Here is a 23,916-nt window from a genome sequence, read left to right on the forward strand (position 1 = left end):
AAGATACAGTGTGTACGTAAGCAGCTGCTATTAGTGTGATTACCACCTCACTTCCTTCTGCCACCACCACCCTCTTGTGGTCCTTCATCAGTGGTCCTTCCTTCCTCCCTCACTTTCTTTTCTCCCTCCTTCTTTCTTACTGAGATGTTCACATATCATAACGTTCACGTTTTTAAACATGTGAAGATCAGTTGGTTTTAGAATATTCACAAAGTTGTGCAACCGTCATCACTATCTTACACCAGAACATTCTAATCACCCCAGAGAGAAACTCTGCACCTGTGAGTAACCCCTCCTCCCAAGCCCTTGGAACCACTAATCTACTTTCGATCTCTATGAATTTAACTATTCTGGACATGTCATATAACTGAAATCGTAAAACAGCTGGCCTTCATGTCAGGCTTTTTTCACTAGCATGTATTTGAGGTTCATGTACTTAATGCTTCTGAACTGTTCACTTAAAAATGGTTAAAATGGTAAATTTTATCCTATGCATATTTAATCACAATTTTAAAAAGTAAGAGAAAAATAAAAGGAGAGGGAAAACAAGGGGACGGAAATGAAAGAGAGAAAGAAGTAAAGAAGATGGAGGCTTGGTCCTGTTTATTCATTCATCCAGCAAATCCTCGTTGAGCATTTATCATAATGAGGCATTGCCCTCAAAACAAATAAGCCAGTCTGCGTACCTGCTGGCAGCCTCATTCAAGAAAAGCCTGCTGAGAGGAAAGGGCAGCTCACCAGGCCCTCAGGAGGCAGGCTGCCCTGGAGGAGTACATGCCCCACCATGTATTTGCACAGAGCTTTGTCTCTGCTCTAAGGTGTGGGACTTTTCAAGTATGTCCTTCACTCGTCCTAGGACCTAGGCTGTATCCAAATGTCACTGTACATCCTTATTATCTAAGACTCCTCCTAGAGCAAAGAGAGTTAAGTTTCCTTCCTTCTCACCACACTGGCTAGGATCTTCTCAAACAAAGAATTAAGCTAATGGCAATATTTTGGTGTTTGGTTAATGGCAAACCAACGTACCAATACTGTCAAGAAAGAAAGAAAGCAAAGATACTTCAGGGAAAAGAACCATGAAAATTCCAGTGTGCCTCATTGCTTGGCAGGTCTCTTAAGAATATCATTTAGTGTCTAAGCAGAATGGCTTCTTTGTAGAAAATACCTTTCACCATAACTCCAAAGTAATAAAGTGTGTTCAATACAAGCTTCTAAATTTATAGACACAAGTGTATGTTATAAGGCAAGTACTTCCTTAATAGATGAACTTGGGGAAGGGGGAGATGTTTCAAAACGTGCTTGATGCCAAATAAGCTTTTCTGAAAATACTTCTCATAAATATAATAAGCACCACTGAATATAATTTTATTCCAAATTGATCCAGTTTATGTTCCATAACTTAAACATATTTTTATAGTGAAGATATAGTCTACAGCAATGCCTCACTATGATAAATGCTCAATGAGGATTTGCTGAATGAATGAATAAACAGGACCAAGCCTCAATTTGAGGGTTTTTTTTTAAACAGGGAGATGACATCAGAGGCTAAAATCTCCGTATTTTTTTCTAGATCTATCAGGGCCTTATTTGGAATGCCGCCACAATAAAAATAATTTCATATCTTTGCAATTTAATGCAACTGACACATTAGATCCCCCCTAGAAAGAATAAAGCAGGAAGGAGAGAGGGGAAGAAAAGGGGCGGAGGGAGCACCTGACTATGCCAGAAGGAGCTTCTCCAATGATGACACGGGTTAGATAAGATCCCAGGCAAGCCGAAGTGTGACCCCAGTCACACTTAACACTCAAGTGTTGACCAAAAATTGAGATGAAATGTTTTACTTCTATAAAACTGACCTGCCACTCAACCCTTTATCTCAGTGAAGAGGCGGTAGGCTCACTAAAGCTGTGATTCTTCTCCTTCCCGTCTGTAGTGTTTCACCTAGTGTTCCACCTAGCACAGCACACTTCCTGCGGAGCCAAGAGCTACAAGAGAGAAAAACACTCCCCTGGCAGCAGTTCTTAGAGGACCATGTCACAGGTTGAACTGTATCCCCAGAAAATTTATATGTTGAAGTTCTAAGTCCCAATACTTTAGAATGTGACTTTATTTGGAAATAGGGTCACTGCAGATGTATTTAGTTAAGATGAGGTCACACTGGAGTTGGGTGGGCCCTTATTTCAACATGACTATTGTCCTCGTAAAATGAAGAATTTGGACACAGACAGGCACATGGGAAGAATGCCATATGAAGACTGGAGTTATGCTGCCCCAAGCTAAACAACTACCAGAAGCAAGAGGAGACCTGGACCAGACCCTTCCCTACCACCTTCAGAGGGAGCATGGCCCTGCTGACACCTTGATTTTAGAACTCTGGCTTCTAGAACTATGAGACAATAAATACCTGTTGTTCCAAGCCATCCTGTTCATGCTCCCTTGTCGCTGCAGCCTCATAAAATGGATCCGGACATGAGAGCCCATGTGCACTAACTAGCCTACCTGCTTCAGACTGCATCCCAGATCGAGCTTTCCAGCCCATGACCACGGCCACCACATCAGCCCAGGCCCCAACACCCCATTTGTGAGCCGCTGTAACAGCTGCCTCGTCTCCCTGACTCCAGACTCTACCTCCACTTGCTTCAACTGCCAAACACCTGCACATCGCCATGATATTAACCTTTCAAAGACGCCAATTTCTTTGAATCACTCTTGTTAAAAAATCTCTAGTGACTCACTAACTCCTACAGGACAAAGCCCAGATTCTCCTGCCTAGAATTCAGGGCTCTCTCTTCTGAGCTAGCTCTAACTGCTAGGTGAGATTCCACTCGTGACCCTAAAGGGGGTGTTCAGGCTGCATGCAGCCCAGGACGGCTATGAATGTGGCCCAACACAAAATCGTAAATTTACTTAAGACATGATAAGATTTTTTTGTGATTACATGTCACAATGTATTTAATATGTGGCCCAAGACAACTTTTCTTCTTCCAGTGTGGGCCAGAGACGTCAGAAGGTTGGTTGGACACCTCTGCCTAGAATATACAACCACTACTACTGATGCAGTGCTTCCTCCCCTGCCAAGACCCACTTTCCCCTTGAAGCCTGCTCTATATACTCAGCTAAGGCCACTTCTCTGACCTGTAGGCACTACTACTTGTATCAGTCATTCCGTACTCATCTCAAGTTGCCACACATGATTTCAGCATTTAAAAAGTGCAAGTTTTGCACAGGTAGATTACGAGCTCCTTAAGGAGGGGGTTGATGTTTTCTAATATTGGGGGTACATCTCAAAGCCAGAGACAATGCTAGGCCTATTATAGGCAAACTCAAAATTCCTACTGAATTAACTATTAAACACGTATTTAAAATTCTTAGAAGTATTACTTTTGGTTCTTCCTTCAACTGGGGACTTAAAGCTGAACAAATCTGCAGATCTGATGTAATTCTATGGTTCCGGATATATCCAAATAATTTTAACCTTACAAGAAATAGGAGGAAAACTCCTCAGCACGTTTAGTCCCAAGGTACTTACCATTCTTCATCACTACGTTGGACCAGACATTGGCATTCAGGGCTTGAACAATTCGCTTTACTCCTGTGGATTCTGGGAAGTCATCTAATCAGGGGGACAAAACATATATATTTATACATGCACTTATGCATACATACACACATGTGTGTATACCAAGCCACATTCTTAAATAACTGCAGCTTACTTATTTTGCTCATTTAGTTATTTCACATTATAACTTATATAATGAGGGGAAAAAACAAAGCAAGTACAGAGCTCAGAGCTACCATAAGAATATTCTAGAAACTAAAACAATGAGAAAAACACACAATATTAAGAGGTTTATATAATACCATCAGCCCCATTGCCTCACCAATGGCACCTACTCATATTCTCCCGAAAATGTTAGTTTCTGTTAATTACACAGTACTAGGAGAATGCTAGAGTACTACCATTCACGATTATTTACAGAGAACGATTTTGCTGAAGGAAGGAGTGGTCCTCTTAGTATGCTAAAAAAATCCTGCAAATGCCTTTTCTTCTCCTCGGAAACAAAATAATTATTGTTTATAACTGATATCTAGAGAACAACTTCCTGATTAGAGAGAGATAGTTTAGAGAAGTGAACTTACTATTACTATAGTGCAAGAGGCAGGCAAACTGTCATTAAAAATAGCCACAACTTAGCTACTTTAGTGTTGGTATTATCCTGCTTCTGGAATTTAATTGATAGTACTCTAAAAAACAAGGTGCTAATCCCAGTTGGCACGTCAGAAATAGGGTGGCATTCTTAGCTGCACTAAGGTATGAATGTGCATAAAAGAAAAGTAGATCCTTCAGATAATGAATATTACAATACTGCATCTGGCTGAAAAAAGAAAGTGTCCTATGAGAGCACAGTCCACATAGAACCTGTTTCTAGTGGCCTGGCCACTAGATAGGAATTTAAACCCAGGTCTCTGCAACTTATTAGCTATTTGATAAAGTGTGAATATCACTTATGCTATTCTTAAAGAAAAGTGGGGATGACACCATTCCATGCACTCCTCTCCCAGAAGAAAGATGCAGTAGAACTGACAATTTACTAGTGTAACCTTCTCTAGACTGGGTACTCCTTGAAGGCAGGAATCACGTCTTACTGAGTTCATTATTCCCACTGCCTAAAACAGTGTCTGAACAAGAGCAGGCACTCAGTAATTGAGACATTGATGAATCATTTAAAAAATACTAACCTACCACCCTGGATGGTGTAGCTCAGTGGATTGAGCACAAGCCTGCAAACCAAAGGGTCACCTGTTCAATCCCTCCCTTCCCCCCCTCTAAAGATAAAATAAAATCTAAAAAAAACAACTAAAATTTAAAAAATAAATAAATAAATACCAACCTACCAACTTAACACAAACACGTTAAGGATTAAACCAAAAATACTCTACATGAGTTTATCACCATCAGTGTTTCTTTTTATAGACTTTTAAAAAAGATTTTATTTATTTTAGAGAGGGGAGGGAGAAAGAGAGGGAAAGACACATCAATGTGTGGTTGCCTCTCTTGTGCCCCCTACGGGGGCCTGGCCAGCAACCCAGGCATGTGCTTTAGACTGAGAATCGAATCGGCAAGCCCTTGAATTGTAGGCTGGCACTCAATCCACTGAGCCACACCAGCTAAAGCTATCACCAACAATGTTTAAATGAAGAAATAAAAGCCACATTTATCTTAACTATGAATGGTTCAGTTCTTGAAAGAACAACTAACATTTCAGATGATACAATGAAGAACCAAAAATATGGTCTGAAGAGCCAATAAGATGAAGTATAACACAAACAAGCACAAACTCTCATACTGACGTTCAAGTAATACGTGCAAACAAAGGATGAGGGTATGTGGCTTGAGAACTGTTTCCATTAAAGAACACTATGAAGGTTTCAGTTACATTACCTAAAGAGGATATATCAAAAATCTATTTAAAGATTAAGCTGAATTAATATAAGAGCATTGTTCCAGTAAAGAGCAAGAAGAAGGGCAGTGGTGTAAAGGAGCAGAAATTCCAAAATGAAAACAGATTTAAATAAATAACTCAAATGTTGACTCTCAAGGACAACAGGAAGAAGAGGAAACTCTAGTGCCAAAGATCGGTGACGACACACATGCTCGTACACACAAAGCAGGGCACCGGCTTTAGGGGACCTAGAGAGGTGTGGGGTAAGATATTGCAGTTGTTCATTTCAATATTCTTAGAAGTGTACAGGGAGAAAAATCGGCCTTCTTATTTCCCTTTTGTCCTCTTCTTCTCTGGAAAGGTTTTATTCCCAAAGATAACATTTTGAAAAAAATTCAAACAAGCCATAATATAGAAAGACATTTCTTAACTCTTTTAAAAAATATGTTTCACTTAAAGATTACTTATAGCCTACCTATGTAATTTAATTCGTATTGCTTGCCCCTGCCTAAAATGCCTTTTGGAACAACTGGTATCTTCTCAATGCCCCCTCCCCACTGGTCCTCTACACACAATTCCAGGACATTTTCCATTTCTTCCCCAATGGACCAGCTGACATGTGAAAGTTGATGGTGTCAATTCCTTCTTTAAAATAATCTCCTCTGTCTCTGAAATACCACAGTACCAATATTTTTAAAATAATACTTACTATATCCCACTTGGTAATTCAATTATTTGTATACACGTTTTATCTCTTGTACCAGATTATAAGGGTTTGCTGGGTCAAAATCCACCTTATCTTTGTAGATGCCACAGCAGCTAGCACCGGTGTGCGTGGAAGGAGTAACGGTGAGGACAGAAATGCGGGAGGGATGTGAAGAGGAAGAAGAAACAGAAGAAGGTCCAGACGGCAGTAGAAGGTAGTCAAGTGGAGAACTACTCCAGGAGGTATTCTGAGTCCATTTTTGGTTTCAAATGTCCAAAACACATACACATAGGACTGACATGCATCTATGGTTCCTGGAATTCAGCCCTAGGTTACTAGGAATTCCAAATAAGGAACATAAACTTTACTGACTTATGAATACAGGTCAAGCTCTCCTTTTTTGGATGTAGAGAAAAGATAAGAGATTAGGGAAATGACTAGGATTTAAGGTTGAAATCCTCTACCTTTATGCAAGAGAAAAACAAACATTTCAAAACTCCTAAAATGGGTAGTAAATCCCCCAAAATGGATTATTTGATTAATAGTAAGACCACATCGATGAATTATGCAGAAATCTTTACAAGCAGCTAGGGGAAAAAGAGTGTTTTTGAATTTCACTGTGATTTTTCTTCCACAAATTAACTAATCTCACATCTCAAACCAAATGCCATGTTTTCTCTCAACATAAACACTTACCGTCCTCCTCAGGTAACTCTTCTGGACTAAGTTCTACCAGTTCAAAGCCATGTTTTATACACCATTCTTGAGCTTTTTGTCGGTTTACACCTAAAATAATATGCAAAAAAACCCTTTATAAGTAAAAATAAAATATGAATATTGCTGCAATACTATTCACAAATGTGTTTCTGTTAATGTCAATATTATTCTACAGGAACCCAAAATAAATATAAAGAAAATGATTTCTCAAATGCAAGTGTCCATTATTTAAAAAAGAAAAAAAAAAGGTAAATATTGCAAGATTCTAGAGAGAAATAGCTGAAAACACTGTTGTAAAGGAATAAAGTCAAATGAGACATGCTGTTCTAAATTGAGGAAACAACGTGCTCTGCTTACCACGGAGTGGCAGGAGCGTGCACAAACCACCGCCCCATCGAAGCATCTTACCGTTCTCCGACACTCGATCGCAGACCAAGATCATCACCTCAGGTAACCATGCTTCTACCAGTGGAAGCCATGAGGAGACACTATCAAGACCAGATTTCTAGGGGGAGGCATAAGAAACAAACGAAAGCAGAAAAACAGATATTAAGAGAACTCATATGCGCGCACGCGCGCACACACACACACACACACACACACACAGAAATAAGGGGTTAAAAAAAGCAAGCACAATTTCTTATTTAAGATTCCATGAAAAACAAAATCTTACTTGTGTGCTGTCAAAGTAAACCACAAATGCTTGGACAGACTCTGCAATCTCAGCAGTGACTAGAAACTTGTTTGGCACTACACAAAGATTGATGTCCGCTGAGTAGTACTTATTATCAATGGTCCAAGGATAAAACCTCACAGCATCGTTGGCAGTTGCTTCCACAACGAGATCTTCTGTTCCAAGGATATCTAAATAAACGACACAACATTACTATGGGAAGTGCAAAACCAATGTATATCAGTCAACTTTCTCAGTAATACTTCAAAATAATACAGTACTTAGGCTGCTTCCCTTCATATAAGGATTTCAAAGGGCCTCACATTTATTAGGGTATCTTCTTCTCTGATCATTTGATTACAAAAGTAATGCTGATGTAATTTAACTCATTGGCTTTTACTGTAAGAACAGAAACACTACCGTGATTAGATTAGGTAGAAAACAAAATAGTTGTCTCACCCAACATCCATAAAAGAACAAGTGGGAGAGAATGACAGCTGTATGTATTTTGTTGCTTATGAACTTCATGGGTGATGGAAAATAATAAGGATCCTAAAAATTTTTTAATTATTTCATAGTTATTGCAAGCTAAAAGGAAGATAGCATTAAGGTTAAGCCATTAAAAAATAAACAGTTATACATATTCCTTGGGTCAAATACTTATACATTAATTCAATTAATAAAAGAATACACACTGATAAATGACTCTAATTCCATTTATTTTCAGCCCTGTTCAGATTCTTTGAAAGCCAACTCAAATTCTTATTTGACAAAGACACTTATGGCAAAATTTAAATGTTTAATAGCCAAGCAAATAAAATGATGTAGAATATAATTAAATCTTTCAGAAACCCATTTCCAGCATGGGTATAACTAATGAAATTCTTCCAGTAAAAGCCAAAAATAGATGTGGTCATGGAACCATCAAAGCATTTTGCTTCCATAATGTCATAAAATATTTAGAACTGGAAGAGACATTAGAAATTGTTTTAACCTCCACTCTCATCTCTCCTGCTCATACCTACAACCTCCATTTAATACAGATGGGGAAAATGAACTTGGCGAAGTAGAGTAACATGCCTCTACTTGCGTTATTATAAAAAAGTACAGCAAAATGGCCACAAGGACCTTTTCAATGCATAATATTGATGAACATGTAAGGAATTTCTCAAACTCACTAAAAGACACTGAAAACTAAAAATTAAGTTTTAAATGCCAGAGCTAAGGTTATACATTTAGAACACTGCCATACTTTTTGCTCAACAAAAAGATATGGGAAAATTATTCAGTCCAAAAGACTGCTGGGAACATGTATAATAATATATGAAGCACATATGTGCATGTGTGCATGTGCATTTTTTCCCATTGCTAACCTTTCACCATGTGGTTATTAGCAGGAACTGAAAATAAGACTTTACTAGGTTAGCCAAAAAGTTTGCTTGGCTTTTTCCATAGGATGGATCTAGTAGCAATTAGTTGTCTAACTCCATTCAAAAGAATTTTCTTAGACTGTACTGTGACAGCTGTCATCAGTGTGCACTTAAAAAAACTTATCAAAATTGGGTGAACTTTTTCGTAGCCATTTTAATGAAGATGGAAGAAAATACACAACTTTTTCAGTGTATTATGCTTTATTATTTCAAAAAATGTAAAGACACAAATGAAGCACACAAAAAAAGACTTATTCAGTATATGGAGAAGGTGCTGTGACTGATAGAATGGGTCAAAAGTGGTCTGGGAAGTATGGTGCTGGAGATTTCTCACTGGACAATGCCCCATGGTCAGTAAACCAGCTGAAATTGACAGCAATCAAACTGACACACTGAGAACAATCAACGGTCTATCACACAGGAGACAGTCAACATACTCAAAATGTCCAAATCAATGAAGTTATTGATGAAAATGAAAAATGTGTCTTTTACAGAAAAAAACCATACGAACTTTTTGGCCAACTAAATACCCTTGCCATAAGGCACACTTTGAAACTAACTTTCTAAAATTTTTCACCAAAACCAGAACTGTTACTCTTAAATTAACAGGTCTGGGCCAATATTTGAAAATCTGATTTTACTCTGTCTTTAGGAAATCAGAGCCCTGGCTGGCATAGCTCAGTGGATTGAGCACAGGCTGCGAAACAAAGTGTCGCAGGTTCGATTCCCAGTCAGGGTGCATGCCTGGGTTGCAGGCCATGACCCCCAGCAATCGCATGTTGATGTTTCTCTCTCTCTCTATCTCCCTCCCTTCCCTCTCTAAAAATAAATAAATAAAATTAAAAAAAAAAGAAATCAGTAGTTCTTTCCATTTAATTTCTATCTAAAGTCATAATCTTTATTATCAATCAATTCCATAGCAACCAGCTACAATACCCCTCATGGAGCCTTATGACAAGTTCAGGTAGGAAATAAACAGAAAGACCATGTAAGTTATTAAAATCAAGGATTAAGCTGTCATCTAAATGTCTCACAGGAAAAAAAAAACCCCTCAAGATCAAAGTCCACATTGCATTCAAAGCTAATACTTCAAACTCCAAGCAGGTGGCACAGCAATATGCCAATAAAGGCACATATGGAAGAAGGCAAACTAACCAAAGGAGAGTAGCAAAAAAATGTATAAACAAATTATTTTGAAAGAGTAGGAGGAGCCACCATATGGACCAATTCATGGGTAATTTTTTTTAATAAAAAATTATTTTTAAGGGGGAAGCAAAAGGAGTAAAATAATGAATTATCTTGTTGTTAATGGGGAAAGTACAAGGAGCATGGGACTAGTATTTCTACCATCACACAATCAGTTATTGGTATTTCCTACACTGGTTGTATTGTTAAAAATTAGAATAAAACTTGGGTTATGCTTTTTCCAAGACAGTGTCTTCAACTAACATGAAAAAATAAAATCAGTCCTGGCTGATGCAGCTCAGTGGATTGAGTGCTGGCCTGCAAACCAAAGGGTCACCGGTTTGATTCCCAGTCACGACACATGCCTGGGTTGCAGGCCAGGTTCCCAGTAGGGGGTGCACAAGTGCAATCACATATTGAAGGTTTCTTTCCTTCTCTTTCTCCCTTCATTCCCCTCTGTCTAAAAATAAATAAATAAAATATTTAAAATAAAATAAATTAAAATGTCATACTAACTGCAATTTAGAATACCTGAATCCATTAGGGATGGTTCATTTCATTAATGAATACAAAAGAACAAATCAATGAGTGTTACTCAGAGCTCTTAAAATTTTAACTTTATACTGTCTTTGATTTTCAAATGATAAAGATATTTACTTAACATATAGAAAGAAGCCATTTCTCTTTTCTTTAAACCTAGATGAGACTAGAACTAATAAATTGGAAAAATGAATTTCAGCTTTCAATGTTTTAGTAGCTGGATTTTTAAAAACTACTTGTGCTGCCTAAAACAATTTGATAGCTCAATTTACTTATTTTTAACATTTTATGTCTAATCAGATACTTTCAGCAAGGCTGCATATGGACTTTATTATCACATCTGTGCCATATTAGAACTAAAGAGAATAGTAACGACTGTTTCATTCTAGTTCTTATCATCAATATCATAATGTAGAGTTTAATTTAAAATATGTAAATGCCTATACTAAATATAGCTTTTCTCCTCCATCTTTTGTATTTGATTCCAAATGTTTAACAAGTTAATTCTTTTCCAAATTAAAACAAAAATCACTAAAACGTATGTGCACATGGCTAAGAGCCTCTGGAGACCAGCCAGTACAATTCACTCATTTCACAAATGAGAAAACTGAAAGCCAAAAAAGTCACCTGCGTAACAGGAGCAGAGCCTAAAATGGAATTCAGGTCACCAGCCTCCCTTCCTTCCACAGTGATGCATTACATGTCATGAGAGTTAGCATCCGAGCTATATCACACTCAAGTGTCTAATGGTCCACAAGCCAAAACTAACCTATTGCCCTTTTATGAAAACCAAAAATAATAGTCAGAACGAGAGCACCAGAATACAAGAGCCTGCAACACCATTACCCATCAGAAAACTGTCTGTGAGTTTGGGGTATTTTTATGTCAAAAGTGAGTCATAGTGATCTTATGTGTATGGGGTGGGGGGCAGTGCCAGACAGACTTCCTAGAAAAACCTTCAATGGTCTCCCATCTCTGCCCTTCACTAAACTGAGACTGATGTAGTCAAATGATACACAAATAAAATCAGTAGCAACTTCTCCCTCCACCTGGTAGATGTCAGCCTGTCTCATTCACACTGCTGGCAGCCACCTGGTGGAGCTGTAATACATCATTTTTTAAGAGACAAACAAACACCAGGTGATTAATTGCTGGGTCTGTTACTACAAACTTGGTTTCACAGCTTAAAATAGTTAATTTATAGTGTTTTCAAGGAGCAGTTAAATGCCAACCCAGATCCAGTAGCAAGAATAAACCTTTTCCACCAGTTTTATGTGCAAGTATAAATTTCTTTCCCTGTTCAAGAAACTGTTTTACATAGCCACCGATTCTCCTGCAACTCCTATTTGCTTTCTCAGTTCCTTGGTAAACTTATTTCCCCTAGAGTTCCACATGAAAAGAAGGAGTCAAGAGAGCTGAAGAAAGCTGTGTGCCAAGGAAGCATTTCAGCTCAGTAATCCAACTCCTCCCTCCTCTTGCTCTTGCTCTTGCCCTACTTTGCACTACTCCCCATCTATTCTAATGTTCCTTCCCTCAGAGAAAGTGTACATTTGGTAAGAAAGGAGGCAGCTAGTTTTCTATGGTTCAGAATCAGTAAGAGGCGATAAATACTCTCTCTAGTATGAATTAGGAAGCCAACCGAAGGTCAAAGGTGAATTCCCAAGTCACCACAATATCTATTTTCCCTCTTTCTCTCACACAAATATACAGGGTGGGGCAAAAGTAGGGTCACAGTTGTTCATAGGAAAAATACAATAACTAATAAATACTAACACAAGAATAAACTCTGTTGCACATACTCACAACTATAAATCTACTTTTGCCCCACCCTGTGTGTGTGTGTGTGTGTGTGTGTGTGTATCCCCACCCACCCTCTTAGTACCACCCAGACAAAAAAAGACAAAATAAGTACATTCCAAACTAAATGCACTGATACTGTTTTGGATTATTCTTATCTCCTTTTAATACCAATAGAATTAATGTATGCCTAACTAACTGGGGCATTCCTTGTGAAGAGAAGTTGCACAGTGGTTAGGTCTTCTTTTCTATGCCCTGAGGGAAGTGATAGGTGCCACCTCAAATCAAGATGATCAGCGCTTTTCTAAGAATCCAGTTGATTTTATTCTTCCTCACAGAGACAAAACTGCTTTCACAGCCACGTTTCATAACCTCAACCCCAGATACAAGTGCCTTTCACGGTACACACTCTCCTGGTACCCAGTGTTACTCTCCCTTCCCCTTGTCATGACAGTATTAACCCGACCAGGAAAGGCCAGGTCATAAAACAGGCGGCGCACATGGGGAGTCAGACAGACCCGCATTGGAATGCTGGCCCTCTGTGAGAAAGGCACATTAAACCTCATAGGTGTCTCATTTCCTCACCGGCATACGGGGACAAAAACACTTCTCAAAAGCTTCTGGAAGAATAAGTGAAACAATGCATAAGAAAGCAGTGGCACACAGTAGGCCCTCAGTAAGTGTTCAGTGCTCTGTAAATGTGACAGCACTACTGACACGAGGGCAGGTTACAGACACGTGGAGGGGAGTTGGTAAGAAGCATTACAATCAGGAAATAACCACCTTCTTTAAGCTGCTCTGGCCCCTCCCTTCCCAAAATATGCCTTCTTATTTTTCTTTTCCATTGTTAAGGCATAAACTGAAACAGAAGAGAAAGCAATTAGGAAAATTATAGGAGACAGCAGAATCTGACGTCAGTTGAAGGAGAAAGTAGCCATTATGAAAGCAAAGAATTGAGCAAAATGTGATTTGGGAAAAAAATAGGGAAGTCAAGAGTTTTCATTAACTGGCAATAGGCAAAGAGACTTTTTAAAAATCATAATCGTTCCATATGTTGCAACCAATTAGAATTCCACAGTGATACTTTTTGAAGATAACACATAAGTGGGTGCTGCTCTGGCAAACACTTGATGGCAGTTATTAACATCAAGCCAAATAGCCAAACAGATTATTCCCCAAGTACTAGGAGTAGGTGATACCACCGTGAGGCATTTAACGGTTAAATGTGCAACGTTAATGTTGGGACTTTACCCAGACAAATGCCGGGGAATTCATATCTGTGGTTCTCTGAGTAATCATCCTACAGCCTCCTAGTGCAAGCACAGTAAAGTTTTGGGACAGCCAAAAGTTACACAGAGTTTTGACTGTTGGGGGCCTCAGTACCCCAACCTTCACATTAACTGTACCTGCAGTATTTGTTTCTGTCCACACGACAGACCAACCACTGCAGCAGGATGAAGCTGCTGAGGGAAGAACTACTGGACTGAGTTAAAGCACCACGCCACTCCTTTACAACAGACAGCAGTTCTGGTTAGCTTACAACACTTAATTACCTTTCCCTCCCATGCTCGTTCTCTCTGCTCACACCTCAATTCATACATCCACGTGCTTTGGGGCTTTTTATAATGCAGTGGAAAAGTTTTAAAAGTTGAAGCAGAGGAAATCCAACTCAGTCCTCCTCCTATTCCTCAAGTTTACTTTCTCCCAATAGCCATCTGAAACTGGATACCACAGCCTCCAAGCAGAGGTGGGGAGATACATGGTATCCACTTGCCCCTAGAATACCTCACCATGCAGTCAGAAACAGACATGCACACAAAAACATAAAGCTGGCAAGGAGAGAGTGTGGAGGACCCACTAGCCTCTAACTTTTATGGGCTGCATGCAAAGACCACTTTATCAACCCCAGTGGCACTGCTGATGGCAAGTCCCACCCATATTTGAAGGGGAAGGGCTTCTTTAAGTTCTATTACTATTACTTATTTATTCAAAATCTAGTCCAAGATGTACATTTAAAGCAGTGGTTCTTTATGGAGTGGTGATGTTGCTTCCAAGGGGGCATATTTCAACATCAGGAGACATTTTTTTGTTTTCACAAGTGGGGAGATACTACTGGTATCTAGTGGGCAGAGGCCAAGAATACTGCTGAACGTCCTACAAGGCACAGGCGAGCCCACGTGAGAGAGATTACCCAGCCCCAAATGTCAACAGTGCTAAGGCTGAGAAACCCTGACTTAAAACAAAGGAACTTATGGAACTGACTTAGCTGTATTCAAGAAACAAAATACAAGTTCTGGAATGCAAAGTTCCTGTTATTTTTTTCTCATAGAACTGAAACTAACCTTTACAGCCAGGCATCATAAGCTCCCACCACAGATGTAAATGCCTTTCACTTGTATCTGATAAAATGTATCTTAAATGTCTTCTTTAATTATCTTAACCACAAAAATTATCTGGCAATTCATCTTAGATGCTTTGAAAATAATTTATAATGGTAGTGTTCTGGAAGAAATAACACATAAACCTAAACCGATCACTTATGAGATAAAAAAAAAATGTTTTATACTCAAATGGTACTTTTTCATAAACAAATAGGCATCAAGTAATAAACCCTCACAAAAAATGTCAATGTCTGCTCAGGATGACAACAGTCTCTATGGCAGATGACAAATTACTATGAAGGAAAGTGAACATGTCAGAGATAAATTTCCCAAACAGAACACATTTCATGAAGAACATTTATTTTGTTGCCCCTGTATTCAAATATTGAAAGTAAGCTTGGTCCATTGGAAAACATCACAAAACTAACAGACCCAATCAATATCCCAGTTTCCTAAAGATCCTTCAAGAAGGGTAAAATCATAATTGGGTCATATACAGTCAAAGCAACTTGGAAAAAGAAAACATTGATAAATTAGACTTCTAGAGTCTTTAAAGTTCTTTATTAAGAACTTCTGCACTTCAAAATAAACCATCAAGAAAACCAAAGACAACAGACTAGGAGAAAATATTTTTAATTATGTATAAGAGACTTGTATCTAGAATACTAGATATGAGGTACTCTTACAATTCATTAATAAGACAAAAAGAACAACTTAAAAATGGGCAAAAGACTTGAATAGATATCACGAAAGAAGGTATATGAATGAACTATAGGTACATGAAAAGATTCTCAAAGTCATTAGTTATTAAGGAAATGCAAATCAAAACCACAATGATATACCACCTCACACCCACTAGAATGGCTAAAATCAAAAACAGAGACAATAACAATAGTTGTCAAAAATGTGGAGAACTTTGAACTCTTATACAATGTTGATGGGAATGTAAAATACTACAGCCACTCTGGAAAAGTTTAGAAGTTTCTTAAAATAGTTCAATAGGTTCTCAGAATGCCCATAACAGCATCATTCATAATAGCCACAAAGTGGAAACCACCCAAACGTCTATCAAAAGATGAACTGATAAATATTGGGTTGGCCAACAAGTTCATTTAGTTTTTTCCATACAATGGCTGTAGTAGGGCTTAACTGTTTTGAACTTCATTCAAAACAATTTTGTTAGATTGTATTGTGATAGCTGTCGCAACAACATGAATTTTTTTAAAAAGTATCAAAATTGGTGAATTTTTGTGCAGCCATTTTAATATTGAAAATTGAAAGAGATACACAACATTTTCAGCATATTATGCTTTATTATTTCAAGAAAGGTAAAAATGCAACTGACACACAAAAAAGATTTGTGCAGTGTATGGAGAAGGAAGGTGCTATGACTGACTGAATGTGTCCAAAGCTGTTTTTGAAGTTTGTTTATTGGTATATTGACATTTTGGCCAAATAATTCTTAAGAAAAGGCAAATCTGTAAAGACAGAAAACACATTAGTGGCTACAGGGGGTGGGAATGGCTAATGATGACAAATAGGCACAAGATTTCCTTCTAGGAGGACAGAAATGTTCCACGCTAAAGACAGGAGGGCCCAGGCTGAGTGGGTCAGGCGGGCAGAACAGTCTCGATGCACCAAGGCTGCAGGTTCGTCCCTGGTCAGGGCACACACCGTACAAGAAGCCACCGGTGGATGCACGAATGGGTGGAGCAACAAATCAATGTTTCTCTCTCTCTCTCCCTTCCCCTCTCTCCCTCTCCCTTCCCCTCTCTCTCTCTCCCTTCCCCTCTCTCTCTCTCCCTTCCCCCCTCTCTCTTTCTACAATCAATAAACTAAACAAGCAAAAAACCCAAAAAGGTTGGATTTTATGATATTTAAATTAAATACCAATAACCCTGACTAGTGTGGCTCAGTTGGTTGGGTGTTGTTTGACAAAGCTGAAGGTCGCGGGTTTGATTTTCAGTCAGAGCACAGGCCTGGCTTGCTGGTTTGGTCCCCAGCTGGGGCGCATCCAAGAGTCAACCGATTCATGTTTCTTTCCCTTTCTCCATCCCTTCTCCTCTTTCTAAAACTACATAAATGAAATCTTAAAAAAATTACGTATCAATAAAGGTGCTAAAAATAATCATGGAAACTGGAAGATAATCCTCTCATTCTACTGATGAAATAGGTAACTGAAGCACATGTTTGAGATATTTAGAACAATAATGGCATATGTAAAGAGACTCAGTAAATACTTGTGGAATAAAAAGTTGAGTCAGAAAGCTAGGAAGACGGTCGCACTCAGTGCTCAGTTCACACGTTTCCCCCCAACAAACATCCTGAACAACCCCAGCAGAATCCAGACAGAATAGCAGTTCTTTAAAGTCAGCGAAACAGTGCTGTTCCTTACCAAACTATCACACCTTTTCCTGCTCTGAGCACCTGATTTTCATTCAGGCACAATATTACTTTTCCCCACCTCTGAGTAGAACCAGCCTTCAAGTCTGCCTGGAAAATTAAACTTTAAATAGGTTATTTGTCACTGAAGCTAAAACATCATAAAGGCTCTTTAAGAGTTTCACAACTATCCTCTCTGTCTTAACCTACGTCAATCTTGCTTGCTTCCTGGATAAGTAATTATTAGAGATGTGTTTGTGGTATCTGTGAACACTGACTCCAAAATAAACACAATGTCATGTCCAGGTTATTCTTGCCAGGCATGTTTAAAACAATTTTCATACTTTAACCTTTTTAAAAAATTGGTTTTATATTAGATTTCATTATTTATTGAGTGTCAGTATTTGTTGAGGAATTATACAGGTTGAAAGGCAGGAAGTTGTTTAAATCCAATGACCACTGCATACTTTCTAGATGTTTTTACCTTTTCCATACAAAAAGAAGCAGTTAGATGGCCCTGAAATAAACGTCTGAGTCTACACGCACCCAGAATCTTCCGGATGGTACAACACTCATAAATGGTTTTGGTGCAACATGGGCTGATGCGTTGTACTTTTCCACTGGTATTTCTCCTCCTACTCTCCACCCCCACTGACTGGAATGCCATTTATTAGGAAGACAAACAGCTTATAATCATTTCACTCATTAATAAGATCTAAGGGATTAGGCTAAAACTTCAAACAGAAAGTCAAATTCCCTTCTCCACAAGTAGGGAAACAAACTAGGCACCAAGAGAGGCATTTTCATTTATTACTAATTCATCTACTAAGGCCCCAACTACCATAAAAGAAAAAGTGTAAACTTATTATGAGCAATAAATATTTCTGTAGTAAAATCTTCTACAGTAATTTCTCATATTCCTACCTCCACCCTAAATACATGCAGTTCTGGTTGCCAAGAAGGCGATTATGTTTCCCATATATGAAATAACTGGAACTGAATCTTGTCTTCCCAACTTTCATCAGCTGAAAACCTTAGGAAATCACTTCTTTGAGTTTTAATTTCACACACATACAAAGATGTGCGCTTGCACACACACTGGAAGATAACATTTCTATTCTAAGATATATTATCTAAGTCCCATTGGGTCTGGAAAGAATATAAACTTGTATTTAATCTTTTCTTCCTCCTTAGGTTGATGACTTAACATTGTTCCTTTAATAAAGATAAAAACTGTAAAGCTTCTGTTAATGTTAATCGAAAATTATAAAATACATTGTGTCATGGCTAAAAACAAACCAAAGCTCACCCACCCCCATGACCAGCTGAAATCACTGCTTTAATTTGATCACCTACTGAACCACTGTGTTTACACCTCTAGGTCCTTGTGGTAGATCTTCCCGGCCCAATCTTTCTTCCTTTGAAGAAAATAAAGGGTTGCAAATATACAATCCAATCAAAGACAGAGTCCTCCTATGACAACAAAATAAACTTTGCTTAAGTGAAAATTACTATTTATTCCCGAAATAAACCAAAAGTTTCCACTCAGAATATCTTAAGCAGCTACAGGAAAATAGAAATTAGAAGATCCAAGCTCTTATCCCTATTCTTTTGCTAGACAATGCTGGCTACACTGTACAATAGACTCTCATCTTTGAAATAAGAATGTCCTACTTGGTAAATTACTTTAAGATCCTTCCTGTAAGTATAGGAGTCTGATAGACCTAGACACAAACTGCATCTTGCAGAAGAATGAAGCTTTCCCAAAGAAGCGATGTCATAAATGATGGCTGGCTTTGCCTGTGTAATTATTTAAAAATATTCTTTTAGGTTAATATTCTCTATCATTTCTTTTTTTTAATTTGTTATTCTATTACAGTTGTCCCATTTTCCCTCCTTTGCCCTCCTCCTCCCAGCCCCCCACTCCCAGTCAATCCCCACACTGCTGTCCATGTCCATCAGTCATTCACACATGTTCTTTGACTTGTCCCTTCCCCTCTTTCCACCATTATCCCTCTCCCCACTCCATTCTGGCCATTGTCACCCTGTTCCATGTTTCTATGTCTCTGGTTCTGCTTTGCTCATTAGTTTATTTTGTTCATTAGATTCCTCTGATAAGTGAGATCATATGGTATTTGTCTTTCACTGAATAGCTTATTTCACTTAGCATAATACTCTCCAGTTCCATCCATGCAGTCACAAAAGGTAGGAGTTCCTCCTTTCTTTCTGCTGCATAATATTCCATGTGTAAATGTACCGCAGTTTTTTGATCCACTCATCTCCTGATGGGCACTTAGGTTATTTCCAGCACTTGGCGATTGTGAATAGTGCTGCTATGAACATAGGGTTACATAGGTTCTTTTGAATTAGTGCTTTGGGATTCTTAGGGTATATTCCCAGCAGTGGAATTGCTGGGTCAAAAGACAGTTCTATTTTTAATGTTTTTTAAGATTTTATTTATTTATTTTTTTAGAGAGGGGAAGGGAGGGAGAAACAGAGAGAAACATCAATGTGTGGTTGCTTCTCGTGTGGCCCCCACTGGGGACCTGGCCCGAAACCGAGGCATGTGCCCCAACTGGGAATTGAACCTGCAACCCTTTGGTTCGCAGCCCGCGCTCAACCCACCAAGCTACACCAGCCAGGGCCCATTTTTAATTTTTTAAGGACATTCCATACTGTTTTCCACAGTGGCTGCATCAATCTGCATTCCAACCCACAGTGCACTAGGGTTGGATCCCTTTTCTCCACACCCTCACCAGCACTAGTTGTTTGTTGATTTACTAAGGATAGCCATTCTGTCAAGTGTAAGGTGATATCTCATTGTGGTTTTAATTTGCATCTCCCTTATGGCTAGTGATGCTTAGCATCTTTTCATATGTCTATGGGCCCTCTGTATGTCTTCCTTGGAGAAGTGCCTATTCAGGTCCTTTGCCAATTTTTTAATTGGATTGTTTGTCTTCCTGGTGTTGAGTCGTATGAGTTTTTGATATATTTTTGAAATTAAATTATCATATATATCACTGGCAATTCTCTATCATTTCTTACACCAATATCACCACCTTCAATTTAAATAGTTCTGATTGCTAAGGAATTGCTAACAGATCATTCTAATTGATAACAAATTTCATTCACACATTCTGTGCATACAAACCCAGAATGTGAACTTATGTTCCAGCACTTCTTACTATTGGGTTGGCCAAAAAGTTTGTTTATTTTTTCCATAAAATAAAAGACACATTTTCCACTCTTACCAGTAACTTTATTGATTTGGATATTTTGAGTATGCTGGCTATCTCCTGCTATTGGCTTCTAGTGGGTAGGAACCAGGGGTACTGCTAAACATCTTCCAATGCATAAGACAGCCCCACAGCAAAGAATTATTTGGACAAAATATCAATCGTACCAAGAAACTTTGCAAACCACGTCTGACACGCTTGATCAGTCACAGCACCTTCTCCATACACTGCACAAATCTTTTTTGGCATTTCAGTTGCATTTTTACCTTTCTTGAAGTAATAAAGCATAATACACTGACAATGTATATCTTCTTCCATTTTTAATATAAAAACAGCTGCACAAAAATTCACCAATTTTGATATTTTTAAATAATTCACACTGATATGACAGCTGTCACAATACAACCTAACAAAATTGTTTCTAATGAAGTTAAAGACAACAAAGCACTACTAGAGCTATCATACAGAAAAACCATAATGGACTTTTTGGCCAACCTAATACAGTGTTACTATTCACCAACTATTGGTATCAGATCTTTCAAGGAAGTGACCATGTCTCCCAATTCTGATCCTTAAAGCAAATGATGAGTACTGTAGCCATGAGAATACTTAACAAATATTTTTGAGATTGATTTTAGAAGGACTTTGTATCTCAGTAATGAAAATCCAAATGCAAATCCAGGTGACCCTTAAACAATGCAGTGGGGGTGGGAAAGTTAGGGGTGCTAAACCCACCCCTCACAGTAACCAAAATACCCATATGTATAACTTCTGACTTCCCCAGATCTTCACTACTAACAGCCTACTGCTGACCAGAAGCCTGACTGATAACAGTCAATTAACACATATTTTGCATGTTTTATGTTATTATATATTGTATTCTTACAGTAAAGAAAAGGTTATTAAGAAAATCATGAGGAGAAAATGCACATGCAGTCTTTATTGGAAAAAATCCACATGTAAGTGGATCCCACAGTTCAAAGCTATGCTGTTCAAGGGTCAATTGTAATTCTTTTGAATAGGTAAACACACCAAGAAATCTTAAGCAAATGTTGATATGTTCACTATATGTAATATATTATAGAAACTAACTTATAACATTAAATTTAAAATTTCAGTATAATTATATATAGAATATACAAAATATATTTTGTATAAATATACCTATTATGTAAACCACATATATCAAATATATTATAAATTCATAACTTCATATATTTGTTTTATATATTTAAACATATATAAAATGTTTAAATTTTATATATAAAATATATTTTAAAATCATATATTAAATATCAGGTTGAAATTATATATAAAATGTAATTATAATTTTAAAAAATATTTGCATTGGGAAAACATCTGGAAGGAAATGCACAGAAATGTTAGCAGTATTTGTGTTTGGGTGATGAGACCATGGATGACGTTTTTCTCCATATGCTAAATCTTACTGAAGGAGTATGCAGTATTTCTATGAAACTATTTTTTAAAAGAAAAAAAAATGGGAAGGAGCAATCCTTAGCGGTAAGGAAATGGCATAATTAGAGCAGTGGTTACCATTTAGTAAGTGCTATAAACTTTTACCTTCTGAGGAACTTTTTAAGTGATCGTAAAAATGGTAAATAAGTTATAGATTTGTGCTAGAGGGACATCCTGCCTAATTCTGTCATTTGACAGGTTCGGTAAAAAGTTCAGAGTTGTATGATGCTTTGCAGTTTACAAAGTGCTCAATATGCCTCATCACCTGTTCTTCAAATAATCCTGTGAGACAGGTTCATAGGCCCCGTTTTAAGAATCAGAAAACTGAGGGTTGGAGAGAGAATGTTCTTTGATAACTATGTGCCAGCCTCTGATTAAGCACAACAATCGTGTGAAAAGTATCACCATTTTGCAGATAAGAAACTGAAGGGCAGAGGTTAATTGTGCCCCCTATCTTACAGCTGAGGACACTGCTCTGACTCGAGGCCAGCACTGAGGACAGGAGTCTTGAGTTAGAGTCAACTTCCCAGAGTCCTTCAGTGCAAAAGTTGATCCTATGGCCCAGCCCTGTGCCCTCTCCACTACACTGGTCTTCTCACCTACGGTTCCTTTTAAGAGTTACTTCGTTCGCCAACCACCAAGAAGGTCCAGAGGCAAAGTACAAGCCCCAGGAATACCCCAAAACTAACGCCAGCGGAGAGCCTCCAGAGGAAGGCAAGGCAGCGAATAATTACAGAGTGGGGGGGGGGGGGAGGGAGACAAGGCTAGCAGGTCTTACATACATTAAGGGGCAACCAAGAGGAAACAAACTATCTACTTCAGGAGCAGGGATAGCAACAAGATCCCAATTCCTGCCCTAGGTACTCGTGTAACTCGGTACAATTTCCAGAGTGCCTCTGGTTTCCTGGCAAAGGATCCCCACCAAGACCAGAGCGCTAGGCGGGGGAGGTATTGGCCCCACTTTGCCGGAAAGGCTAGAAGAAACGTCACAGCGGGCGGGGCCAGCAGAAAAGCGACGCTGGAAGGGGCAGACACCTGCGGGGACAGGGCACGTGCTCGCAGTCTGAGGGGCCCTGAAGCCAACGCAGTCAGGGAAGAGCGCAAGACCGCAGCGGGGACAAAGGCCCGGAGAGGCCGCGGTGCTGAGGCTGTCGCTCGCCGAGACTTAGAACCTCGAGGTCCGCCCAGGAGCCTCGCTACTCACGTTGCACCAGCCGGTCTCCGGTGAAGGTGGAGGAGCAGCTGGTGATAAGCGCACAAGGAATGCCCGCAGCCATAGCTGCACCCTGGAGCCGGTCCGGTCCCCGAGCCGCTTCCGCCTTGGGCTGTACCACTAGCTCTGGCGCGCAGGGGTCACCTGACTGGAAGGGCGCGTTCTCGGAAAGGTCCGGCGGCCCTGACTCTTCCGTTACCCCCTCTTCCGGTACTGGCGTAGGACAGGCCGGGCGGAGCGTGGTGTTGCCTAGGGAACGAGTTCCCACCACAAAGGTTTGGGTGCCTGGAGACGCAGCAGCTTGGGGGAGGTATCCGCCCCTAGGTCTAACCATGGCTAAGGAGGTTGAAAACTTCGACCCCATCGGTAACATCTTAATCCAGGTGGGAACTGAGCCCCTCCCGACCCGGCCCCAGCTAAGACACCTCGGGGCGAGCCTTGCAGCGCGGGTGCACTCGCACCCATCCATTGGGAGCGCTGCGTCCAGACTGTCTCGGGAGAGCCCCAAATTTACCAGCCCAGACCTCGCTCACCAGCCTAACTCACCGCTGGGTGCCGTACCCGGGAGGTTGGGCTCCAGAAGTACTGCTACACCTCTGGTGAAACTCCAAGACCATGCACCTCACCCTGGAACCTTTACTTCGGAAAACTCCACCTCACACCGAGGCATCATTTTAAAATGTAGTGTTCTGAGAAAATGAATCCATGGATGTAGGGGAGTGGAGAAGTGTGCAAA

General features: G+C 39.3%; 2 protein-coding genes across 3 annotated transcripts in view; one reads left to right on the top strand and one right to left on the bottom strand.

Moving 5' to 3' along the window:
• The window catches only part of AAGAB (alpha and gamma adaptin binding protein), a 47,546-nt gene extending 24,235 nt beyond the window's left edge, over positions 1-23,311 (bottom strand). For both annotated transcript variants that reach the window (XM_045823731.1, XM_045823730.1), the window contains exons 1-5: positions 23,172-23,311; positions 7,541-7,731; positions 7,276-7,372; positions 6,847-6,936; positions 3,530-3,613 (exon numbers count right to left, since the gene is read on the bottom strand). In XM_045823731.1, coding sequence (XP_045679687.1) covers positions 3,530-3,613; positions 6,847-6,936; positions 7,276-7,372; positions 7,541-7,731; positions 23,172-23,244 — 535 coding nt within the window. In that variant the 5' untranslated portion in view covers positions 23,245-23,311. The remainder of the gene's footprint in view (positions 1-3,529; positions 3,614-6,846; positions 6,937-7,275; positions 7,373-7,540; positions 7,732-23,171) is intronic.
• A 201-nt stretch (positions 23,312-23,512) lies between these two features.
• The window catches only part of LOC123807866 (IQ domain-containing protein H-like), a 60,161-nt gene continuing 59,757 nt past the window's right edge, over positions 23,513-23,916 (top strand). The window contains exon 1 of the mRNA XM_045821941.1: positions 23,513-23,563. Within this exon, the coding sequence (XP_045677897.1) occupies positions 23,513-23,563 (51 nt within the window). The remainder of the gene's footprint in view (positions 23,564-23,916) is intronic.

This window comes from Phyllostomus hastatus, unplaced genomic scaffold (genome assembly GCF_019186645.2).
Source record: "Phyllostomus hastatus isolate PE091 unplaced genomic scaffold, TTU_PhHast_1.1 phas_scaffold_501, whole genome shotgun sequence".
NCBI classification, from domain to species: Eukaryota; Metazoa; Chordata; class Mammalia; order Chiroptera; family Phyllostomidae; genus Phyllostomus; species Phyllostomus hastatus.